We start from the raw sequence: 19,417 nt of genomic DNA, 5'->3' as shown, positions 1-19,417 counted from the left end.
CACAACTGGATTCATACAATTATTGCATTTAGTCTACAGAAGAACAAAATTTTATCAAGGGAATCTTTCTGCCATTCTAGGCACATCTACCAGGAATACATTTATCTAAAGCACATCAAATGCAAGCTGATAAGATATCCCCCCATTCCTGTCCACCAGGTTAATTTTAGGATGGCAACCAGATCGTAAGAGTCATGTAAAAAGCGAACAAAACAAATTGGGGGGGTGGGGGGGGAACAAAAACAGTCAACCTGCAGTTTTACTATGCTCTTTCACCTATTCACCTATTAAAACAACAGAGCGCCACAGTAAATTGAAGAGGACTGATAATTTCTTCTAACAATGAATTCTCTGATCAAAAGTCTGACAACAACAAGATGAGAATAGGACATATTACTATACCCGTGTAGATTTTCTAGTTGAAGTTTGTACAAAGAATTTTGTAGTTTGAGAACTGAGAATTCTGAATTTGTGTGTGGGAAAGGCTGGGATCTGAGTACTCTCAACAATCACGGGCAGAGCTGCACACACAAAATCACCTACATGCAACACTAACAGGGCAAGCAACAGGCCCATATCAGTATCAGGTAGATCTTAACACTTTCTTTTTTAGTAAATTAGGCCCTGATGTTGCACTTCTACACACACACACAAAAAAAAAAAAAACACAAAAAACCAAAACACCACAAAAACAAGCCAAAAAGTACTCTAGAATTAATCTGTTAACATCACTAGGATAGTAACAAAATATTCCTGGCTTTTCGCTTGTGTTACAGAAACACTAAGAACATGCAAAGTAGGAGCAGGTCCTATGTTTGATGCACATCCCAGGACAAAGATGAGGGAAAGGGAATTAACATAAAAGAAAAGCAGAAGACAAGATGTCTTGCTTATTTTTGATTGGAAGGCAATGTCACAAAGGGATAATTTTATGGGGGGGCGAAGGGGAAGGAGATAACTTAAAGTTAGGGATAACTTAACAGTAGTAGTGAAAAGACGAGGAAGGAGACGGTAGCAGGCTGTTGAACACCATGGTTGGAAGGCTAATAGTCAATGGACGTAAGACAGACAAGTCAAAGCAAACATTCAGAATATTCAGATCACCCTGAGTTCAAGTGGGAGAAAGTGGTCCAACTGGGGTCAACCGCTTCCTAGGAGTAGGGAGGTTCCTGCTGCCCAAAACGTGTGTGTGTGTGTGTGTGTGTGTGTGTACGCTCATGTGTGTGCACACACACATACATATGAGAGTGTGAGCCCAGCTCTTCCTCCCCCAGCTCGCGTCTTAATGATGATGTCTAGGCGTTTCCATGGCACTTCCCTAGAATGTAGTTCTGCAGTCCATCAGGCTAAATTACAGAATGGAGACAGGCAGATGACTGGATTAAAAAGATGTCAGGGAAGTTCAAGGCTGACATCACAGACAGAATTGGTCTGGAGCTGTCATAATTCAAAAGATACGAGCTATGAAACTGCAGCCATGGGAACCTGTAATTCTGCAGATCCAGTAAGACCACCATTCAGCTGTTCCTCTACAGTTGCATCTAAACAGCTCCAACACTAACATAGTTTTGTAAAAATGAAACTTGACCTGCTGTTCAAATCTTTTGCCGCAGGTCATAGAGCTGTTCCTATAGCTCCCACATAAACTAAAGATACTTCACCTCGCGATTCAGGCTGTAAAATTCAACTTTTAAGCCCCCCTAGGTTAGTTCTAATTCTCTTACTTCCCAACCAGTTTTGGTGCAGCACGCAACCTTAATTTACTGCAGCTCCCAGGACTCACTCCAGTCTACCAAATCAAGATCACACACCCAAAAGAAAAACTGCCTTTACCTTAAAACAGCTCTAATTCCCTGTAGCGTAGGGAGCTCCCTGGAAAAGCAACAGCACCTCACCTGTAACCTCGATGTTTTTCCAAGATAGAAACACCCTTAAGTACTACACAAATATTCCACACCTCCTCTAAAGCTTATCGTTACCTAAACCTGTCTGAGCATCCCCAGGGAAAGCCCACATAGCTCATAGCCTGGCATACTAAAAAAAAACACACTACACGCAGTTCACACAATCCTATGATCTGTGCACGACTGACACACAGCTAAAACAAAGGTCTCTTGGGGTTGCAAATCAACTTAGGACATCCTAAATACCATTCTGGCTGCATATGTATATTAACTAATGAAGCAGTGTTACACAGTAAGCAGAAAGCAAATTAGTTGTGTCTGTTTCCCATTACAAGGCAGTTAACAGCCCTTTAAAAATCTCAACAAATACATACTTTGGGGACAAAACTGTCCAATTTATATCGCTACTTCAAACCAAAAACCGCATTTACGTACATAGGGACTGCACAAACACCTCTGTCACTTTCAAGAAAAAAGGTTAGGGGAAAAGCATTTAAGCTAGTACTGCAACAAAGGACTAACTCCCCTCATCTGAAGAGCAGACGCTTCAAGTCTGTCTTAGGATAGTGCCAGGAACACGCCTTTTGTAGCCTATTAAATTTCAGTTAGCTGTGGTCAATGTGTTAAGCTTCACAATACCACAACTTACATGTGTTCAGCACAACTAGCTGTTAAATCTCCAAATACACCAATCACAAAGATCCTAACGTGTCTGGATGGCAGAAAAGCAAAGTAGCAGAACAAGGACGTTCAGGCTTGCAGTTTGGATAAGGATGAGCTGCAAGGCAGACACTCCGTTTAGGGTGACCCTACAATAGTCCAGTCCCCTCACCTATCCAGATCAAGGGGTCTTTAGATCCACGCTATTTCCACCCCTCTCCTCCACAGAAGGAAACACACACCCGGGTTTCCTTCCTCACCATGAAAGAAAAGAAAGGATGGGGAACACTGTATGTTCAGCTCTTGCCCTAACATGCAGCTGTGTCCATGACTCATGCCTGAAACACTGAAGTGCTCTTAGATTCTAGTTAAAGGGAGCTCTTTATGAATTTTAGGCCTCAGCTCTGTCAGCAGGTGGTGTTTGTAATGCTCTCTACTTCACAGCCCTTGCTTTTGATGAAGAAGTCTAAGGGATATTAGTACACCTCCACTTTACAGTTGCAGTAGCTTTAGATGCACATTAGATCATAGATCTCCAATACTTGCTTTCTTTTCTACAAAGTTACAATGATTTTCTGTTCCTGATATATATCTTAAGTCATCCACAGAAACACCAGGACATTTGACGCTATTGGGACTAGAAAGACAATCCAAAATTGCCCAACCTTCTCCCACTGATCCTCAGTCCCCGATGTAACTGTCCCCTCTAGCTGGCCCATGCACTGGATAGCAACCTTCCACCAATTACTTGTCATTTTCTTAGTCAAAACACAGAGGTCTGTGGAACTTGACTGCAGCCTGGATGCTGGTCTGGGAGGAAATGCAGAGCAATAGATTTTTGTCATTGCTTTCTCTGTTTATTTTTTAGCTGGAAATTATACAAGCAGTTGATACAGTAAAAGCTAAGGATGCAAAGGCAACCAAAATTTCAGACCTTAGATTGTCTGTACAGCTTAACTTTGCCCCTTGCAGATGTGTATCTCTAAATTACAACAAGCAGTACACTTACTAGTAACAAGGAAGACACCATGCTCCATACCTAAGGCTTGGGTCACAGCAGAAAGGAATTATTCTCCTTGCTTTCCCAACAAATCTCCTATGTATAGTAACGCCACATGAAAGAGGTGAGGTTACAAGGGGGTTTCTAAGTTTGGGATTTTCCAGTTTCAGGGCTATAGTATTTGTAACATTGCTTCTAGTAGTTAAATACAACAAAGTAATACTGCATTACAGCAATGCCCAAGAAAGAAAGATCCGAGGCTGGCGACTGCATAAGAATCCACTGAAAAGACTACCTGGGATTTTCAGTTTCCAGCTGGAGACTCATCAAAAGCGGACAGAAGACTCCTGAAGTTCACGTATCATTAAAAGAAAGGCACAGAAAATGACCACTCATGAGTATAGCTAAGTGCCAGTCAAGAATGGAACATTCAGAATAGTTAAAATGGGTGCAGCTAACTTGCTACTGGATTAAATCAATATAAATTTTTGAAACGCACTACTGCTAAGAGCTTCTAACAACTGTAATCCCTTATTCTATAAATAAAATAAAAATGATGCAACATTATCTAGAATATAAAAGATAAACATAGACACGGAGATAATTATAGCAAGCATTGTCAGAAGGTAATCAAATAATACAATGCTGCTTAAAAAAAAAACCCCAACAACCACCTCCTCAGACTTAATAACTCAGAGCAGTTACTCTTCTGTGAGCAGGTATTTATCTATACCAGCAGGGGGTGACAAAATGTAATAAAAGTCTGTAAGTGAAGGTGGAATCCAGCTGTTTGGTACTTGAGCAAATGGATTAATAGCCACATTAACGCTTTCCTGCAACAGAAAAGTTGTGAACTTAATCCTGACACTTTTATGTGCATTTCTGTCCACAAATTATTTCTCAACCTCCTTTAACACTGGTCACTAAAAACAGATGATCTCCTCCAACTACTTGAAGAGATTAGCTTAATCAGAGATAACATTTGTTTCCCAAATCTAAATCCAATTATGAAACTTTTTTCTAGAACCAAACCCAAAGCACTTCCTACAAGAAAACCAATTCTTACAACTCTCAGTCAGCCAAAGAGCTGAGATAATACAGAAAAGTCTGAAGTTGCCAACGCCAAGACATCAGCACCGCTGGCAGATGCCATGAGCAAGTGCTGCCCTCTCCTGGCAATTTATTTCCTCCAGTGATTATCACCTCCCCAAACCACCTGCGCTGTAAACCATTAAAGTGAAGACGAAAAAGGAGCTATAGGATTTACTTCTATTGGTTGCCAGATCCAGTCAGAGGCATTTTTGTGCCCTAAGCCACCTTCCCTGTAAACAGTGTCTCCAAGACTGCTGCCTAATTTGCTTCTGCACACACAGTGCACCACACTGCAAACCCACAGGCAGCAGCAAAGCCAACAGGACAGGAAGGACGGACCAGCTGTTGGGAGGACGGGTCCTAGCCTAAGGCCTGGCCATGCCCTGATGTCTTCTCTAGCAGCTGGACGAGTGCACGTCCACCACCTTCACTAGCTGTAGCCCATGTGTTTGATACCACAGCAGACGGGCAACCAGTCTACTTCCAGTCCTGCTGGGTAGCTAGGGAGCAGTCATCATTACGTCTTCAGTTGTGTGCACCCTTGAGTGAATTAAAATGAAAGAGAGAAGCAGAGAGTGAAAGAAAGCAGTTCTTGCAGTTTCACAGTCAATGAGGGCCAAGGCATGACATTGCCACCACCTTGGCTGGAAGGGCAAATGCCCGCAGTCCTTGCACAGACTCAGGGGTGGGTACCTCTCACAGCCCTTTGTCAGTCCCACCAGGGATCGCTTCAAAGCTACGTTGCCTGTTCATGCATTCACTGCACTGAAGATACTGGCAAGCATTCCTGAATCAGACAGGAAGTGAAAGACTGAGGCAGAGATCATTCACAGGGAAAGGAAGTTAACTGCCAAGAAACAAAAATCACTTTAGTGATCTTAAAGGATCTAGGATTAGGTTTAAGAAGTGCAAGACTACTCCAAAAGCCATCAGTTTTGTTTTCAGTTATGACTAGAAGTCATGTATACAGAGCTCAGGGCTATGTCATGTCCCTGGATCTGAAACGAAGGGTGTTGAGCTTCTCAGCAGTCCACAAGTTGAAGTGGGGAACAAAACCAGAAATGAAGACCCTTTAAGACAAGTTTGCACACAGCTCATAACAAAAGAAACCAAACCCCTCCTGACTCTCTGTAGCAACAGGAGCACAGGCAGCAGTGCAGAGCTACCTTACAAAGCAGCAGGGTTTGTAAGGTAGCAGGGTAGCAGCACTTGTCTTGGCACCGTAATACTCTCCTTGCAGAAAAATGCAGCACTTTTCCTCTTTTTTTACTGTACAAAAAAAAGGACTTCCCAGGAGGAAAAAAAGCTTGCAATCTCTAAGCACTGCCAAGTCCTTCTGTACATACTAACTTTTGAGTGCTGCATCTGATCTTCATTCTTCAGTTACAGTACAGGGTTTTTTTGTTGTTATTTTCTTTTTTTTCTCCAAATGAACAGTTTTCTTACCTTAAATATGATAGCAATGGGAATATCTTCTGACAGAGTGTTATGCCTCAGGTAAAATCTTCCTTGTTTCACAATCAGATTCGTTCTGCTCTTCTTCTCATGAGTGGAACTGAAGTTAAAAAAAAATATATTATGTCCAACAGAAAGTTTGCACTGACACTCCTAGAATCTTCTTGAGTATAAAATTTGTGAAGCTTGAGCAATCTTTCAGCTGAATTAATTCCACTTTCACCTCTTTTAAAAATTACATTAAAATAGCCAGACATCACTCTGTAACTCCAAGGTAATAGGGTATTATCACCTGTGAGGGTAAAGGTCCATATTCAATTGAAGTAGCAGCCTGTATTTTTGAAAAATCGTATTTGCATGTTTTTATAATCAACTTGGATGTAACCATCAAGGTCAAACTGTGCACAGGTACTGTGGCAATAACAGTAATGAGATAACAATACTTTCTGTTGTACATTTAACCTCATCTAGCCTTACTGTGGAACAGTAAATTAGCTAGGAGAGATGTATGAGAGGCCTCTGGAGAAGAAAAAACAGCGCTCATGCTGAACAGTGATAAGCACCATATTATACCATCACGCAGCTTAAAAATAAAACCAAAAGCCAAACAAAATATAAATAAAACTCAGTAAAGAAGGAAAGGCCAAATTTAGACTACCTTGCCATTTTCAATAATTTCTGTAGTACGAAAATATTTGGGATTTGTTTCCTTCTCAATTGCCTTTAAAAGATTTTACACCAATTTGATTTAGAGAGTCAGAAAAAAGGTTACATCCTATTTCCACTGCAGAAACTTTGTGTTACTTGCTGCAGAATTGAGACCAAACGCCATCAATTAGGGAATGCACTTTTTTATGTTAAAAATTAGAACTTGCTTTTCCTACTCTGGGATGAATCCTGAAGCGTATGATCAACTCCCATTGATTTTTGTGGGAATACTGTACTAACCCATTTGGGGATTGATGCTTTAGTGTACAAAATGACAGTAGCAAGAGAATCGCACTGAATGTCTACATCTTTTTCCCCATTAAACTATACTAGGAAGAAAACTACAAAGCTACTTCAACTACAACAATGAATTTTTAAAACTTTATCTGCTGTATGTAATTGCCAGCATTTAGCATACCTGGTAACAGACGCGCCAACTGTGCCTTTTCTATCAGCTTCCACAATGATTCTGTTTTTGGATAACTGCTCTTGGATCAGAATGACTTTCTCTACACCTTTAACAATGAAATAGCCACCTGTTCAATAGAAAAGAGAGATGTTGCGTGTCAGTACCCTTGCACCTTACTAATTTCCTTCAATATGCCTTTGAATATGAATTATTAGAAAGTAAACAGTAAATATATAAAAGACAAAACAGGACAGCAAGTTCTCCCGTAAAAGAGTAAAGAATGAACTCTGTGTGCAACCTATGATAACTATGAAACTGTTCCGCTAAACTAAACAGAACATTTGCTAGGCTCACACATAGCATTCGAGATCTAAGACTTTATTTGGGAAGTACTTGGACAGAAAGAACTAACAGGCAGACCAAAAAGGGGTTCTTTTTACAGCTTTACACAAGGTAAACATACATATTAAAAATATGTTATCGAATTGTTAGTTCTACAAATTAGGTAAAAATATTGCCTGCCAGAAGAGTATATCATAAGGATATCAAGAAAGAACTGGTCATTTCAAATGCTTAGTATCAAATAAAAAGAGTAAGTCTTCTGTAATTACCAACTTGCTCTCTCCAGCACTCCAGTGAGAAATCTATTTTGTATTACTTTCAAAAAGGTATCTTAACACCTTTGTTGTATCTAAGACAATATAAGACATGAGCCATGTTAGATTCCTCTCTTAAATTGTAGCTATCTATTAATACTTATCCAGCACTGCAGGTCACATCACTCTACCTTGCCATCACAAGCAAGCACAGCACATGCCCAGTGCATGCTTCAAAGACAGCAGATAAAAGACAAGTAAGTTGCTTGTTATAACCCTTCATCTCCTCTCTACATTTCAAATATTGTCACATCACACTTTATTCGTGCTTTACAAAAGGCAGCAAATGAGACTTCCTGTTCTGGAGGACACCATTATATTCACATTACATGAACAAACTCCATCTCTATTTCTATATAACACAGCACTGTATAATACCATATACACTTCTCAACTTTTTCAAAATTTTGGTGTATTGTTTCTGTGGTTGAAAACTCTTGTCTGCAAATACAAACATTCCATGCTCTCAATCATTTCTTACTATTTTCAAAAGCCTGCCAGTTTCTTTTAGTTTCAAGCATACACGTGAGAAGTTCCCTCAACACTTCACAGTGGCAGGAAACATACCAATGGCTTATTTCTTTGCTAAAAAAGATTTAAAACTGAAAGCACAGACAGGAAAAAAAAAAAAAAAAAAACCATGAGTGCAAATGTACCTGGATCTAAAGGACACTCATTAAGTTTGGCAAATTCTGCTGGAGTTTTCCCAGTAAGAACGCAATTGGAGCTACGCAGCATTATAGGCATTCTGCAAGAAAACCAGTTATATTTTTACTTTAGACTCAGAGAGAAAAATATGAATAGTCAAATTCAGAACAATAAACATGCTGAACAAACTAGAGAAAACACCTGTAAGGTAATCAGAACACATGCAAGTTATGAACAACAGTTTTTTCCTTTAATCCCACCTTATTTCATTGAACATGTAGTTTGAAAAGAGAGACCTAAAACTGGACACCTACTGGCAGGAACTGTAGACTTCCTACTTAATTTTTATGCAGCTACTACAGGCATCTATGATTCTTGTATCTTAAAAGAAAAGTGATGAACACAAAATTCTGTATTTTTGAAGAGGATAAGAAGCTATCTTGTCACCTCAGTGCTCGATACAGATAACCTACTTCCTTCAGTTATTTCACTGAGAAAGGGTTTCCTTAAGGTAAGAAGCTTCATATGGCAATCATAATCTTGTATCACACACTTAAGACACTCTAGTAAGTCACTATTCTTTTGAAGACAGAATCTATTTTTTTTAATATCTGAAGTTATTAGGAAGAATGGGAAGAGTATAATAAAAAAAAAGGAAAAGTTATCGAATTTCTGTGTATAAAGACACAGAAATGGCTACACTAATTTGGAATGCTATTAAGCATTCAGAGGAAATTTTCCTTTTTAAAGACACAAAAATATTGCCCTGGGGTTGTTTCTTTTATGTTGTTTCTAACACACACAGGTTATCAGTGTCTCTGCCAAACAACAGAAATAAGAGAGGAAAGAATATACAGCTTTCCTGTCCCAGTCTGAACTGCACGTCAAACAAGAGCATTGTATACACTCACCAGGCAAACGGAAACTAGTATAATACCAGGGAAAGATGAGGAAAATTATTTCCCATAGAAATAATAACTGAATACTAATAGTTTTTAACAGCAAAAAGACTTTTTGCATGTATGCCCTTAAAACCAGTTGGATGACATAATTTATTTTTTAAGGGAGAATATTTACTTTTTTTGCTGTGACTTCACCTCATAGGAGAAAGAAGAATTTAAAGGAACAGGCCTTAATGTAAGATGCAAGATACTAGTGCTGTGCAGCAATTTAGTCTTTTCCAGATTATTATGGATGCTTTACAAGTCTTCTTCACCTTTTGGTTTGTTTTTTTTTTTTAAGAGAGATGTAGACAAATGTGTAGACTAGTTTTTGGTGTGCTTCTTTTAGCTATAATTTATCCTTTAAAGTACTGTCTTTTATATACAAATTGATAATATATTTTGGTGAAAATGCACATTTAATTGAACTTTTTTGCTTTGCCTATAGTACACACCGTGAAATAATTCAAAGGATTCAAATTTAGATGGTCTTTGAAAAACTTCTATTTTCTTTAGAAATTACTTAGAACAATAAATTGTTACTACAGCTACAGAAGCTTGGTTTTGTAAATGCATTGTGTATTGTGTTCTATTGACAGAGTTAAAGTTGTTCTTCTTTTACAGGAAAGCTTAAAATTTCACTACAAGAAGTGTAGCTCCTTAAGTATCTATGTTCTCTTTCCTGTCAGTATTCCACCTTTGGTAAGATGCAGAGTCACACAGTAAACAATCTCTGTAAGGCACTGACCTTTAAAGCCAGCAGGGCTGGTCTTTAAGAAATCTTGTCTACAAAAACCAGACATCTTTATTGCCTTTAAAATGGAATTTTGCTTTCAATAAATGCTAGAACTACCATGTATTTTGCCTTTTGGGTATGGTTAAGAGCTTGTTTTTCTCAGTAAGGCACATAAATTTTTCTTTAAGAAATTAGATGTCCCTCACAATACTAATAACTTCGAGTCATTTGACAGCGTTTAGAAAAACAGAACTAATAAAAAATCATCATTATTTCTCCACAAAGCTCAGCCTTGGCTCTAAATCAAACCAATTAAAAAGTAGAGCTTAACCTCGTAGGGAAGTAGTAATGCTTGCTTTACTGGTTTTACCATCCACCTTCCACAGATGTATGAAAGACTGAAATAATTTGCCTACAAAGGGAACATGATTACTTTCACTTTGCAACAATAAGACTTGCAGATCCAGTATTCTTTCACATATTTCCTCCTTTGCTTTTATAACAATGCAAACATAGACAATATCCATCCTTATACCCATCCTTCTTTGGAAGGAGACAGATTTCCAGAAGCTTTTGCAAAACAAAATCTTATAACAGAACCTAACAATCACATCCTGTACAGCTGTTCATCAAGATTTGCCTGCTCACTGATTCTTTTAACAACGAAGCAAGGTTACCCTACACTTATTTTGCAGTAAAAACTCTTCCCAACACAGCAGCAAATTACAACTAATACCAGAAGCTCGACATACTGGTTTTTACCTGCCAATGGGTAATGCGTTGCGTATGATCCTCTGGCTACCTCGTGTGTATTCAATGTCCACTGTAATTGGGGCAGAATAAGTCATGTCTCTCAGGCGGCACTAAAAGGAGAAGAGTCACATGGTCAGATGTTGGCTTAGAAACTGAAAAGTCTCTCTTAAAACATCCCATGTTTGCCCTGTCTCCTCTAAGTGCTCACAAAGAAAGCAAGCAAAGGAAAGCTTGACCAAGCTCTTCACGGCACCCGAACTATGTTCGTCGGAGTCTCGTTTAAAACAAACCCCCCAAAAAACCCAAATACAATTACCGTGATGTTTCAAAAGCAGCCAGTGGATCTGTGGCTTCAGAGGATGCCACTGCAGAGCATAACTTCTAAACTGTTTAATTAAACAAACAGGACTAATCAGCAGAGCTGACACAAAGACCATACTATGCCACAGGCTCTGAGAACAGGGCTCAGCTCAAGGACATATGAAGACTCTCAATACCTGAAGAGTCATGCTGTCATATGAAGTCTGACAGAAAGGAAACACACAAGAGTAAGAGGGACACTGTGCTACCTTAACAGAACGAGCAAATCTCACTGCATGGTACCGTTTCTAAAGGTGACTTACAGAAGCCTCATTACAGTATCACTTCCTGTAAAGATTCCCAGAATTTGTTTGCAAGTTCCTTAGATAGCAAGAGAAGCAGGATATACATATCTAGGACATTATATAGCTCAAGGCTCAGTAATTTCTAATCCGATCTTTCTGGTCTGCTCTCCCTAGCCTCACTCTATGACTGTTGCTAGCCTTTAAGGTATTGTGTATCTTTATGCAAGATGAAGTTTATTGCATTTGCTGAATACAACAGAGCAACTCACAGCAGGTCATTCATGACCTCACTGAGCATTCTATACCTTTGAGCGCCAGGATGACAGGTTTGTCAGTATTCAGACTTGTACATTTATGGTTCTGTAGTCTTTCAGCATATTGATCATGCATTAATAAAAGGCAATTAAGATTGTGCTGTGCATTGACGATGCAACTGTATGGAAAAATACACCTCAAGAATCACTGCAAACTGGATGCTCCTTCTCTCCACTTTAAACTAATTAAAAAGCAAAACTTCTCTAGCAATAAAATACTGACGTGCACCAGCAGATTTCAGGCTGTGACTTGTAGGAAACTAGGTCCCATTGTGCTCCCTGCAACTTCATCAGATTTAAAAGTAACCGAGAATATTTCCATTTTGTAATTACTTTAAATTCATCTGTATGAGTAGTTCATGAAACTCCCATAAGAACTGCATGAGAAGGAGAATTACACAGCTTCATTAGTATTAACTTGGGGGAAAAAGGGTTTTGGGACTGTGAGTGCTTTGTCCACACAAAACACAGATATAGAATAAGAATTACACAGTATAATATTCCAGCACTTGTATTTTTGTATCACCTGCCTTGAGGCAACTTCTCCTTACACTAGATACCTAGAGTGAAAGACAGGCATGACTTCATCTTCAAGGAAACCAAGGGCATAAAACCTCCCAAATTTGGTTGAAAATAGGTAAAATACTCAGACCCTTATGAAATCTGATAATTTTAGGTGCCTTTGAGAAGGAATTTTATAAGTCTCTAACAGAGATATGTAATAACATACTCGGAAGCATCCAATCTTTTTGTTGTTTTTTTTTCGTTTGTTTGTTTGTTTGTTTTTTAAATTGCACTCCTGGTTTGACCTGATCAGCATCCTATTTAAGAAAACAACTATGGCCTTCACGTGTGTAAAGCACACTGAAAAAAAAGGAGTAACGGTGCATTAGCATTAAGCATCAATGAGGATATATCTGTCCTGTATTACATCTAATTGCACTGCTGACGGCTGAGTTATTTCCCTTACTTAAAATCTTTCCATTGAACTAAACGAGATTTGAGTCAAGTCATTGGAGACAGACACATGACTATGCATAAAAGGCAGCCACTAGATGGCTTTTTTTAAAAAAAAAAAAACCCAGAATTTCTCCAAAGCACAGGATGTATTTCATTATAGAGTCTAAAGTGTGCCACATACATCACAGGAAAAAAACCCAAACAATCCAACTTCAAGTATCAAGTGTATATAGCACGGAAAAAAGCATCTGATATGTGAACTGATTTACTGGGTTGACAACAGGCTGTTACACAGGTAAATGAGTGCAAGTTCCAAGCTCAGTTCCCGTTCTGAGGCCAAAAAGAAGTTGTCAGTATCTCTGCTGCAGTGGTATGAAACTCGAAGCACAGCAGCAGGAGAGGAATACTTTGTTCCTGAGCAGTCTCTGAAGGGAACTGAATTGCTTAACCTACCTGGAAGCAATCCTAAAAGGTACAAACCTTATCTTAGTTTATGGCTTTCTTATATGTACAGAAGCTACCTTATACGCTGCCAAAACCAACAGACTATGATTTCAGCCACAGCAGCATTCGTTCTCCAAGACGCATCTTCATTCCAGAAGTACACAATCCATTTGTTAACCTACACGCTTACAGCAGTGCAAAGAAGTTAAATACACTCCCTATTAGGCTAGCGTTCTTCTGCAGTTTCTTATAATTTTATCAACTTCCATCTGTTTCTCCTCAAAGTTTCCATGTTTGCTCTCTGACTCAGACTTAAAAACTGTGAGCAAAAACTCAGAGATACATTTCCAAAGACAGCTGGGAGAGAAAGGGAGACTGAAGTGACCGATAGTGCAGACAGTAGCAAGGCTAAAATTAAAAAGAAGTTAATAAAAACATCAAGGAACATCACATTGTAGTGCAAGGACTTCAGCTCTGTCATAACAAGAAAGATTAAGCCAGAGAAGTACTTTTCACCACTTTCATGGAAACCACCCAAATACAGCTACCATGGAACACTGAAGACACCCATTTGCACGTGAGAAAAAAAAATAACTAAAAAATAATATTAAAAACATTTATTATGCAATGTTTCAATCCGTGAGGCTTCTTTCTACAGTGATGGTGGCACACACTGTATCACCTAATGTAGCACACGTACTGAAAGTCATGTGCAGCTACCATCCAAGACATTCCTAGGATCAAACAACCAAGACAGATGCAAACATTAATACCTCATGAGGTGATACAGGTCGTGTCACATTGAAGCTTTCTTCCACATCTGGAGTACCCACATAGATATTGAGGTACCTGTAATACAAACAGTTCCAAAATGAGCAATGAGCCAAATATTTTTCAGGCAACAGGAAGGATAGGCAATCCTTCCTGTGAAGGAAACGGAATTCTACATTTACTGAAAGATGAAGTTAGTTTGATGAACATAGGTTGATTAATAATGAGCAATGATTCTTCTCAAAGTAACTCATTGTATTTGAGCTGTGTTCTAGTCAGTTAAAATTTAAACTGCACATGCAATAAAACCCAAGTTATATTTGCAAATAGACAAAAAGAAACTCCCATCTGTCATCTGAGATTACTAAATTACAGAAAAATGGTGACACAAGGTATTGTTAACAGCTGGCTATTAAGTCTGCTTCACATTATTATTCTTTAAATCCTCCCATCTTTCATTGCTCCAAATAAGAGATAAGTCATGGAAAATACTCTCTTGGTTTACATCTACACAGGTGCCTATGAACATTTTATAGCCAATAATAAACCCATGAGATAGGACACGCACTACTACTGATAGGGAAATCATTTCATGCTTACTTCAAGTACCACATCGGGTCAGCATCACTTGTAACTTTTTCATTGGCCTTCATGATTTTCTTTATCTGAAAGGGAGAAAAAATAAACAGAATTACATGCCTTTTCTGAGCACTAAGAGCCACTCTCTTCCCACCAAGAACTCATACCTCTACATTGATGAAATAGTTGAATGAGTCTATGTGCTGCTTCACAAGTCCTTTCACCTGGAAAATACATGCATGCAGCAAATAAAATTAACCTCAATAACATTAATCGTGAAAGGCAGAAGTTAAGAAATAAGCAGTTATAATTGCTTTTGGATCTGTGCTAAATTCTTTCAGTTGACAAACTTCTGAGAACTGCCTGGACGATCAGTGTGGTTCTGCACTGTACATTTCCAGGTTTACACCAGAGCTGTCACTGTTCTTTGAGTCAAAAAGCAATTTGGTAACTGTACAAAGTAAACACCCAATAGACTTTGAAATTCGTATAAACAAACAAGAGCCACTGCAAGTCAAAATATTTTATGTTTGTCATTATTTTGCAAAAATTTTAACCATTTACAGCATAATTAACCATGTGTGCTGCTTGAGAAATAAGTTGTCAGCACCCTAACATGAGCAGCTGGCATAAAGAAGAATGAGAAGGAGAGCCAATGAGACAGGGGAGACAGAACAGAAGCCGGGTGTGAAAGAGAAGACAATAAGCAAGGAAATAGCCACAGGAGGGCAGGCCACTCATAAGAAATCCGAGTTTGATTTGCAGGCAGGAAGACAGAGAACATGCTCAGGGCTAATATCATACAGAATAAACAGTACCCCATTCCCCCAGGTAATGAGTTGATACAGTACATTTCAAGGATTTAAGTTTAAGGCATTTAGGCCAATCAAAAGAAGGGGGATTATAAGGACAATGATCTGGGGTTAAAGAAAAAAGAAAGATTTTGGCTTGAAGGAATACTAAGAAAAGCAGTCATTTTGTTAATAGACTGGCATTTGCAGAAATAAAAGGTGTAACTATCCTAACTACAGTGCAAAATCCAGCCTTGGAAAGGGAAGTGCTGGCTGCTATTGAGACACATACCTGCATACATACCTGCAGAGGGCTTTATGCTTTGAAACATCACTTGACAACTAACATGCTACAAGACTTAAAACTTCAAAGAGAAAACAGATGCATTTACATAGCTTGCTGATAGGCAACAGTTCATTCTGAAATCATTAGAAAGAAGTGGGAAGCTTAGAATGACAAATCCAGCTGCTCAGTGAAGCCTTCATGGGCTAAGACAAAGGAGGAATGACTCCAGAGCAAAATTCTTTAGATAAAAGTTTCCCTAATTTACAAAAACATTGCATGTCATATGATATAGGTAAGAAAATATTATGGATTTATTAGTGTCTAGAAATTGGGCTAGCCGTTCTTTCCATTTTGTAAAGGGTAAAGGGCTCACTGTAAAGGGCTCACTGGCTGGAAATAACGTGTGATGGATACACTTGCCATAAAGCACACAGTAAATTGCACCTCACAATCAGCAGCCCTCTCTTTTTCACAGTCTCAAGAATTCAGACAATATCACTAGCTCAAACTCATGACGGAAGTTCACGTGATTGCTAGGAGAGACATAAAAACAGGATTCGTGACAGCCCTGAAGCACCCTCATGGCCCTGAACGAAAGGAAAACATAAACAAAACTTAACTGACTTTTGAAGTTTGTTTTCCTGCCAGGATCAAACACTCAAGAGTGTAACAAAAAGAAAAGTGCAGGTATTGAAATTGGCAAGGAAAGGAATTAACAAAATGAGGCTGAAAAGAGCCTTCATGGAGTGGGGAACCCTTCCAAAGACTTATTATGGGTGCAGAGGTGGTGGCAATTCCATGAAGGTACCTATGAACACCACAGACTTTATGATACAATTTTCATTACTGCCTTTCTCCTTCCTCACTTCCAACTGTTTGTTAATCCTGTTATTATATCCAGTGGGATTTTATATAGAACTGTGCCTTCTGCTAATACCAGATTATATGAGTAGCACTGAAATTAAGACGCTAATAATCTTTGAGTTCAACCAAGCTCTGACATTCATGAGGGAAGATATACATATATTGAACCTTTGCAGAATCCAGATCTGTGGTTATATGCTTCCTATGACAAACACAACTACAAATGTAACACCACAGTCTCATATAAAGAACATGAATGGAGTCTTTGGGTGCCAGTGAAACCATAAAATAATCTGGAAACATTACACCATATACATTGTTCATTCCGAATGGCCACACAAAAATACCAACCTCGAAAAAGATGGCTCCACAAATTCATTTACAGATTAATCAAGAAACTAATCTATGGAACAAGTTTATCCCTAATTGCATGAACTAAAAAAAAATAATTGCAAAATCCATACTGAGGGTGACAATAGGTATTCTGGGAAACAGTAAAAGCTAGAGAAGGGGGATGTGAAGTTAGAAAGGAGACAAGAGAATTCATGCCATGAAATGAGTGCATAACACTAACCTTTAGAAATGCCGGAAGAAGTCTCCATTTTTCCTGAAAACAAAAGCCAGTTTGAAATAGATTTCCAAAGAGTGACCAAACATCTAAGATCTTTAAGCTTTTTTGTTTGTTTTCATTATTTTTAAACAGTAATATTATTTAAAATCAGATCCATTTAGGAAAAAAAAAAAAAAAAAAGACTGCCAAAGCCAATATAGATGAGTTAAAAAACCCAAACAAAACAACAGGGAGCTGACTCGGATCATCTTAGTAAGCCACACGCACTATGCAATATTTACTCATGACACAATGGGACACTGTCTTTTCTAAAAGCAACTTAAGTAAGAATATGTATTTCTTACAAAATTTCCTTTCTACCATGTCCTCATTTAAGAACAACTAACTTTTTTTGTCCTGTTAGCACTGTAAGTTATGTTCCTGACATGGAAAGACTTGCTACAACTTTTACCTTACAAAATGCGTGCCAGAATCTCAGTCCTGGCAGCAGCAGTTGCAGACAAGAGCCTCTGTAAAACCTACCAGCACCCTGACTCCTACAAAGATTTAGCAAAACTATCTAAACAAAGTACTGACGAGTGTGAGTATACCAAGGTTCCTGCAAACTTCTCCCCATCTCTGTTCTTCAGTGATCACAGGGGACATCACCTTAGATCAGATCAGCATCATCTTCTCCCTTCATGGCATGGGGAGCCCACCCCAGATTTGGGATGAGGGATGCAGGTGGGGAGCAAAGGCGATGAGGGCCAGGCAGCACAGGAGGAGGTTGCATCGCTTTGCTCCACAGGAGAGTACACTATGACACTCACACACCACCAGCACCTCGTAATTTTAATTTGACACTCAGCATTTAGAAGCAAGTGGCAATGCTGTAGTTGTGGCGTAAGGTTGTCCCTCGCCATGCAGGAGCACACGGAGGAACTCATGGCAAAACACGCACGAGGTTCTTGGGCTCCATTTCTGATGTGCTCTTTTCACTAAAAAAAAAAAAAAAAAAAGGCCCAGCCTGGCCCATAGCAACCCAAATGCGGCCTTCATCTCCTCCCCCTCCCCACGCCAGGCCATTGCCAAACTTTAAACAGCTGAGGGCAGAAACCCTTTCGCTGGCGTTTGCGGGAGACAGGCCGGGCAGGGAGCCCGCACCTCAGCGGGCCGAGCCGCCTGTCGACCCGGCCGGCCGGTCCCCGCCGCCGCCCGCCCCTAGGTCGCCGCTAACCTCCACCGTATTCACAGGAGCCGCCGCCTGCTCCGGAGTCAGGGCCCCCAGCTCCGTGGCCAGCGCCTCCATCACCAACCCGGCAGCGGAGGCTGAGGGCGAAGGACCCGCAGTGCGGCAGCCAAAGGCGTCCCCCCGTCGCACCGGCGCGGCGCCTCAAAGTTCCGGGCCTACGGAGGCCTAGTAGGGGTGAGCACAGCCACGGCAAAGGCCGGGCGTTTCGGCAAGGGCGGTCAAGCCTCTCCCTTCCCATGCCCCGGCTCCTCGCAAGGGACTGAATGCTGTTCAGGGTGTGGGGCTTTCCCCACCCTGAATCCTTGAGACACCCCCGCCGTCATGACCCGGCCCTGGCGGCCTCCTCGGCGCTTCCCCAGGAGCAGGCGGTGGAGGCAACAGAGCGATTTGGGTACAAACTGATTTTTCACAATTTTTAGCACGCAAAGCAACGTGGAGCATAAGCTGTTGGCATTATTACTGGCTTTTTTTGATCTTAGTGTTGAACGCTGTAGCTGGATCACCTACAAACTGACTTTTTTCTTTGCAAGCGTTGGTGCTATGGAGACACCCCAATCCGAGTGAAATAGGGGACTTCTCATCTTCCCCAGTTTAACATTAAACATTAGTGATCTTTGCAAATTCCTGTGTCAGTTAAGTCTTTATTGTTCACGTGTAATAATTGCTAAGTACATTTTAAAAGCAGAGTGTGAAAACAGTGCTTATACACAAGCATCCGCTCTGGCTCAGATTCTAGGCTGGTAAAGTTCACCGAGTTTGATCCGGGCTCCACACATCCTGGACACGAAGGCCCGGGTTAAACACGAGAGTAGCAATGTTCCAGACCACTTCCATTCCATTTCCTGCCCCAAGCAGAGAGTCAGCCTGGAGAGTTGGTTTAATACATGGCAATCCTACAACATCTGACACGGCCTTTCATCTAACTAACTACATGCTTATCAAGCAACCATTTCAGTCCGACGACCCATTACTCCACAACCTGGTCGGTTAGCATGTAATCAGAAATCATGATTGCTTCCACAATATAAAACTATAACAG

The 19,417-nt window shown here is 39.9% G+C and overlaps 1 protein-coding gene across 1 annotated transcript in view; it reads right to left on the bottom strand.

Moving 5' to 3' along the window:
• The window catches only part of POLR3B (RNA polymerase III subunit B), an 84,496-nt gene extending 66,061 nt beyond the window's left edge, over positions 1-18,435 (bottom strand). Inside the window, exons 1-9 of the mRNA XM_074164969.1 lie at positions 18,364-18,435; positions 17,151-17,183; positions 14,803-14,859; positions 14,657-14,721; positions 14,059-14,134; positions 10,972-11,072; positions 8,541-8,632; positions 7,238-7,355; positions 6,103-6,211 (exon numbers count right to left, since the gene is read on the bottom strand). Coding sequence (XP_074021070.1) covers positions 6,103-6,211; positions 7,238-7,355; positions 8,541-8,632; positions 10,972-11,072; positions 14,059-14,134; positions 14,657-14,721; positions 14,803-14,859; positions 17,151-17,183; positions 18,364-18,435 — 723 coding nt within the window. The remainder of the gene's footprint in view (positions 1-6,102; positions 6,212-7,237; positions 7,356-8,540; positions 8,633-10,971; positions 11,073-14,058; positions 14,135-14,656; positions 14,722-14,802; positions 14,860-17,150; positions 17,184-18,363) is intronic.
• Between the last annotated feature and the right edge of the window lie 982 nt (positions 18,436-19,417).

Source organism: Numenius arquata, chromosome 2 (assembly GCF_964106895.1).
Source record: "Numenius arquata chromosome 2, bNumArq3.hap1.1, whole genome shotgun sequence".
Classification (NCBI taxonomy): Eukaryota; Metazoa; Chordata; class Aves; order Charadriiformes; family Scolopacidae; genus Numenius; species Numenius arquata.
Note: the sequence above shows the minus strand (reverse complement) of the source record. Positions and strands in the feature narration are given on the sequence as shown.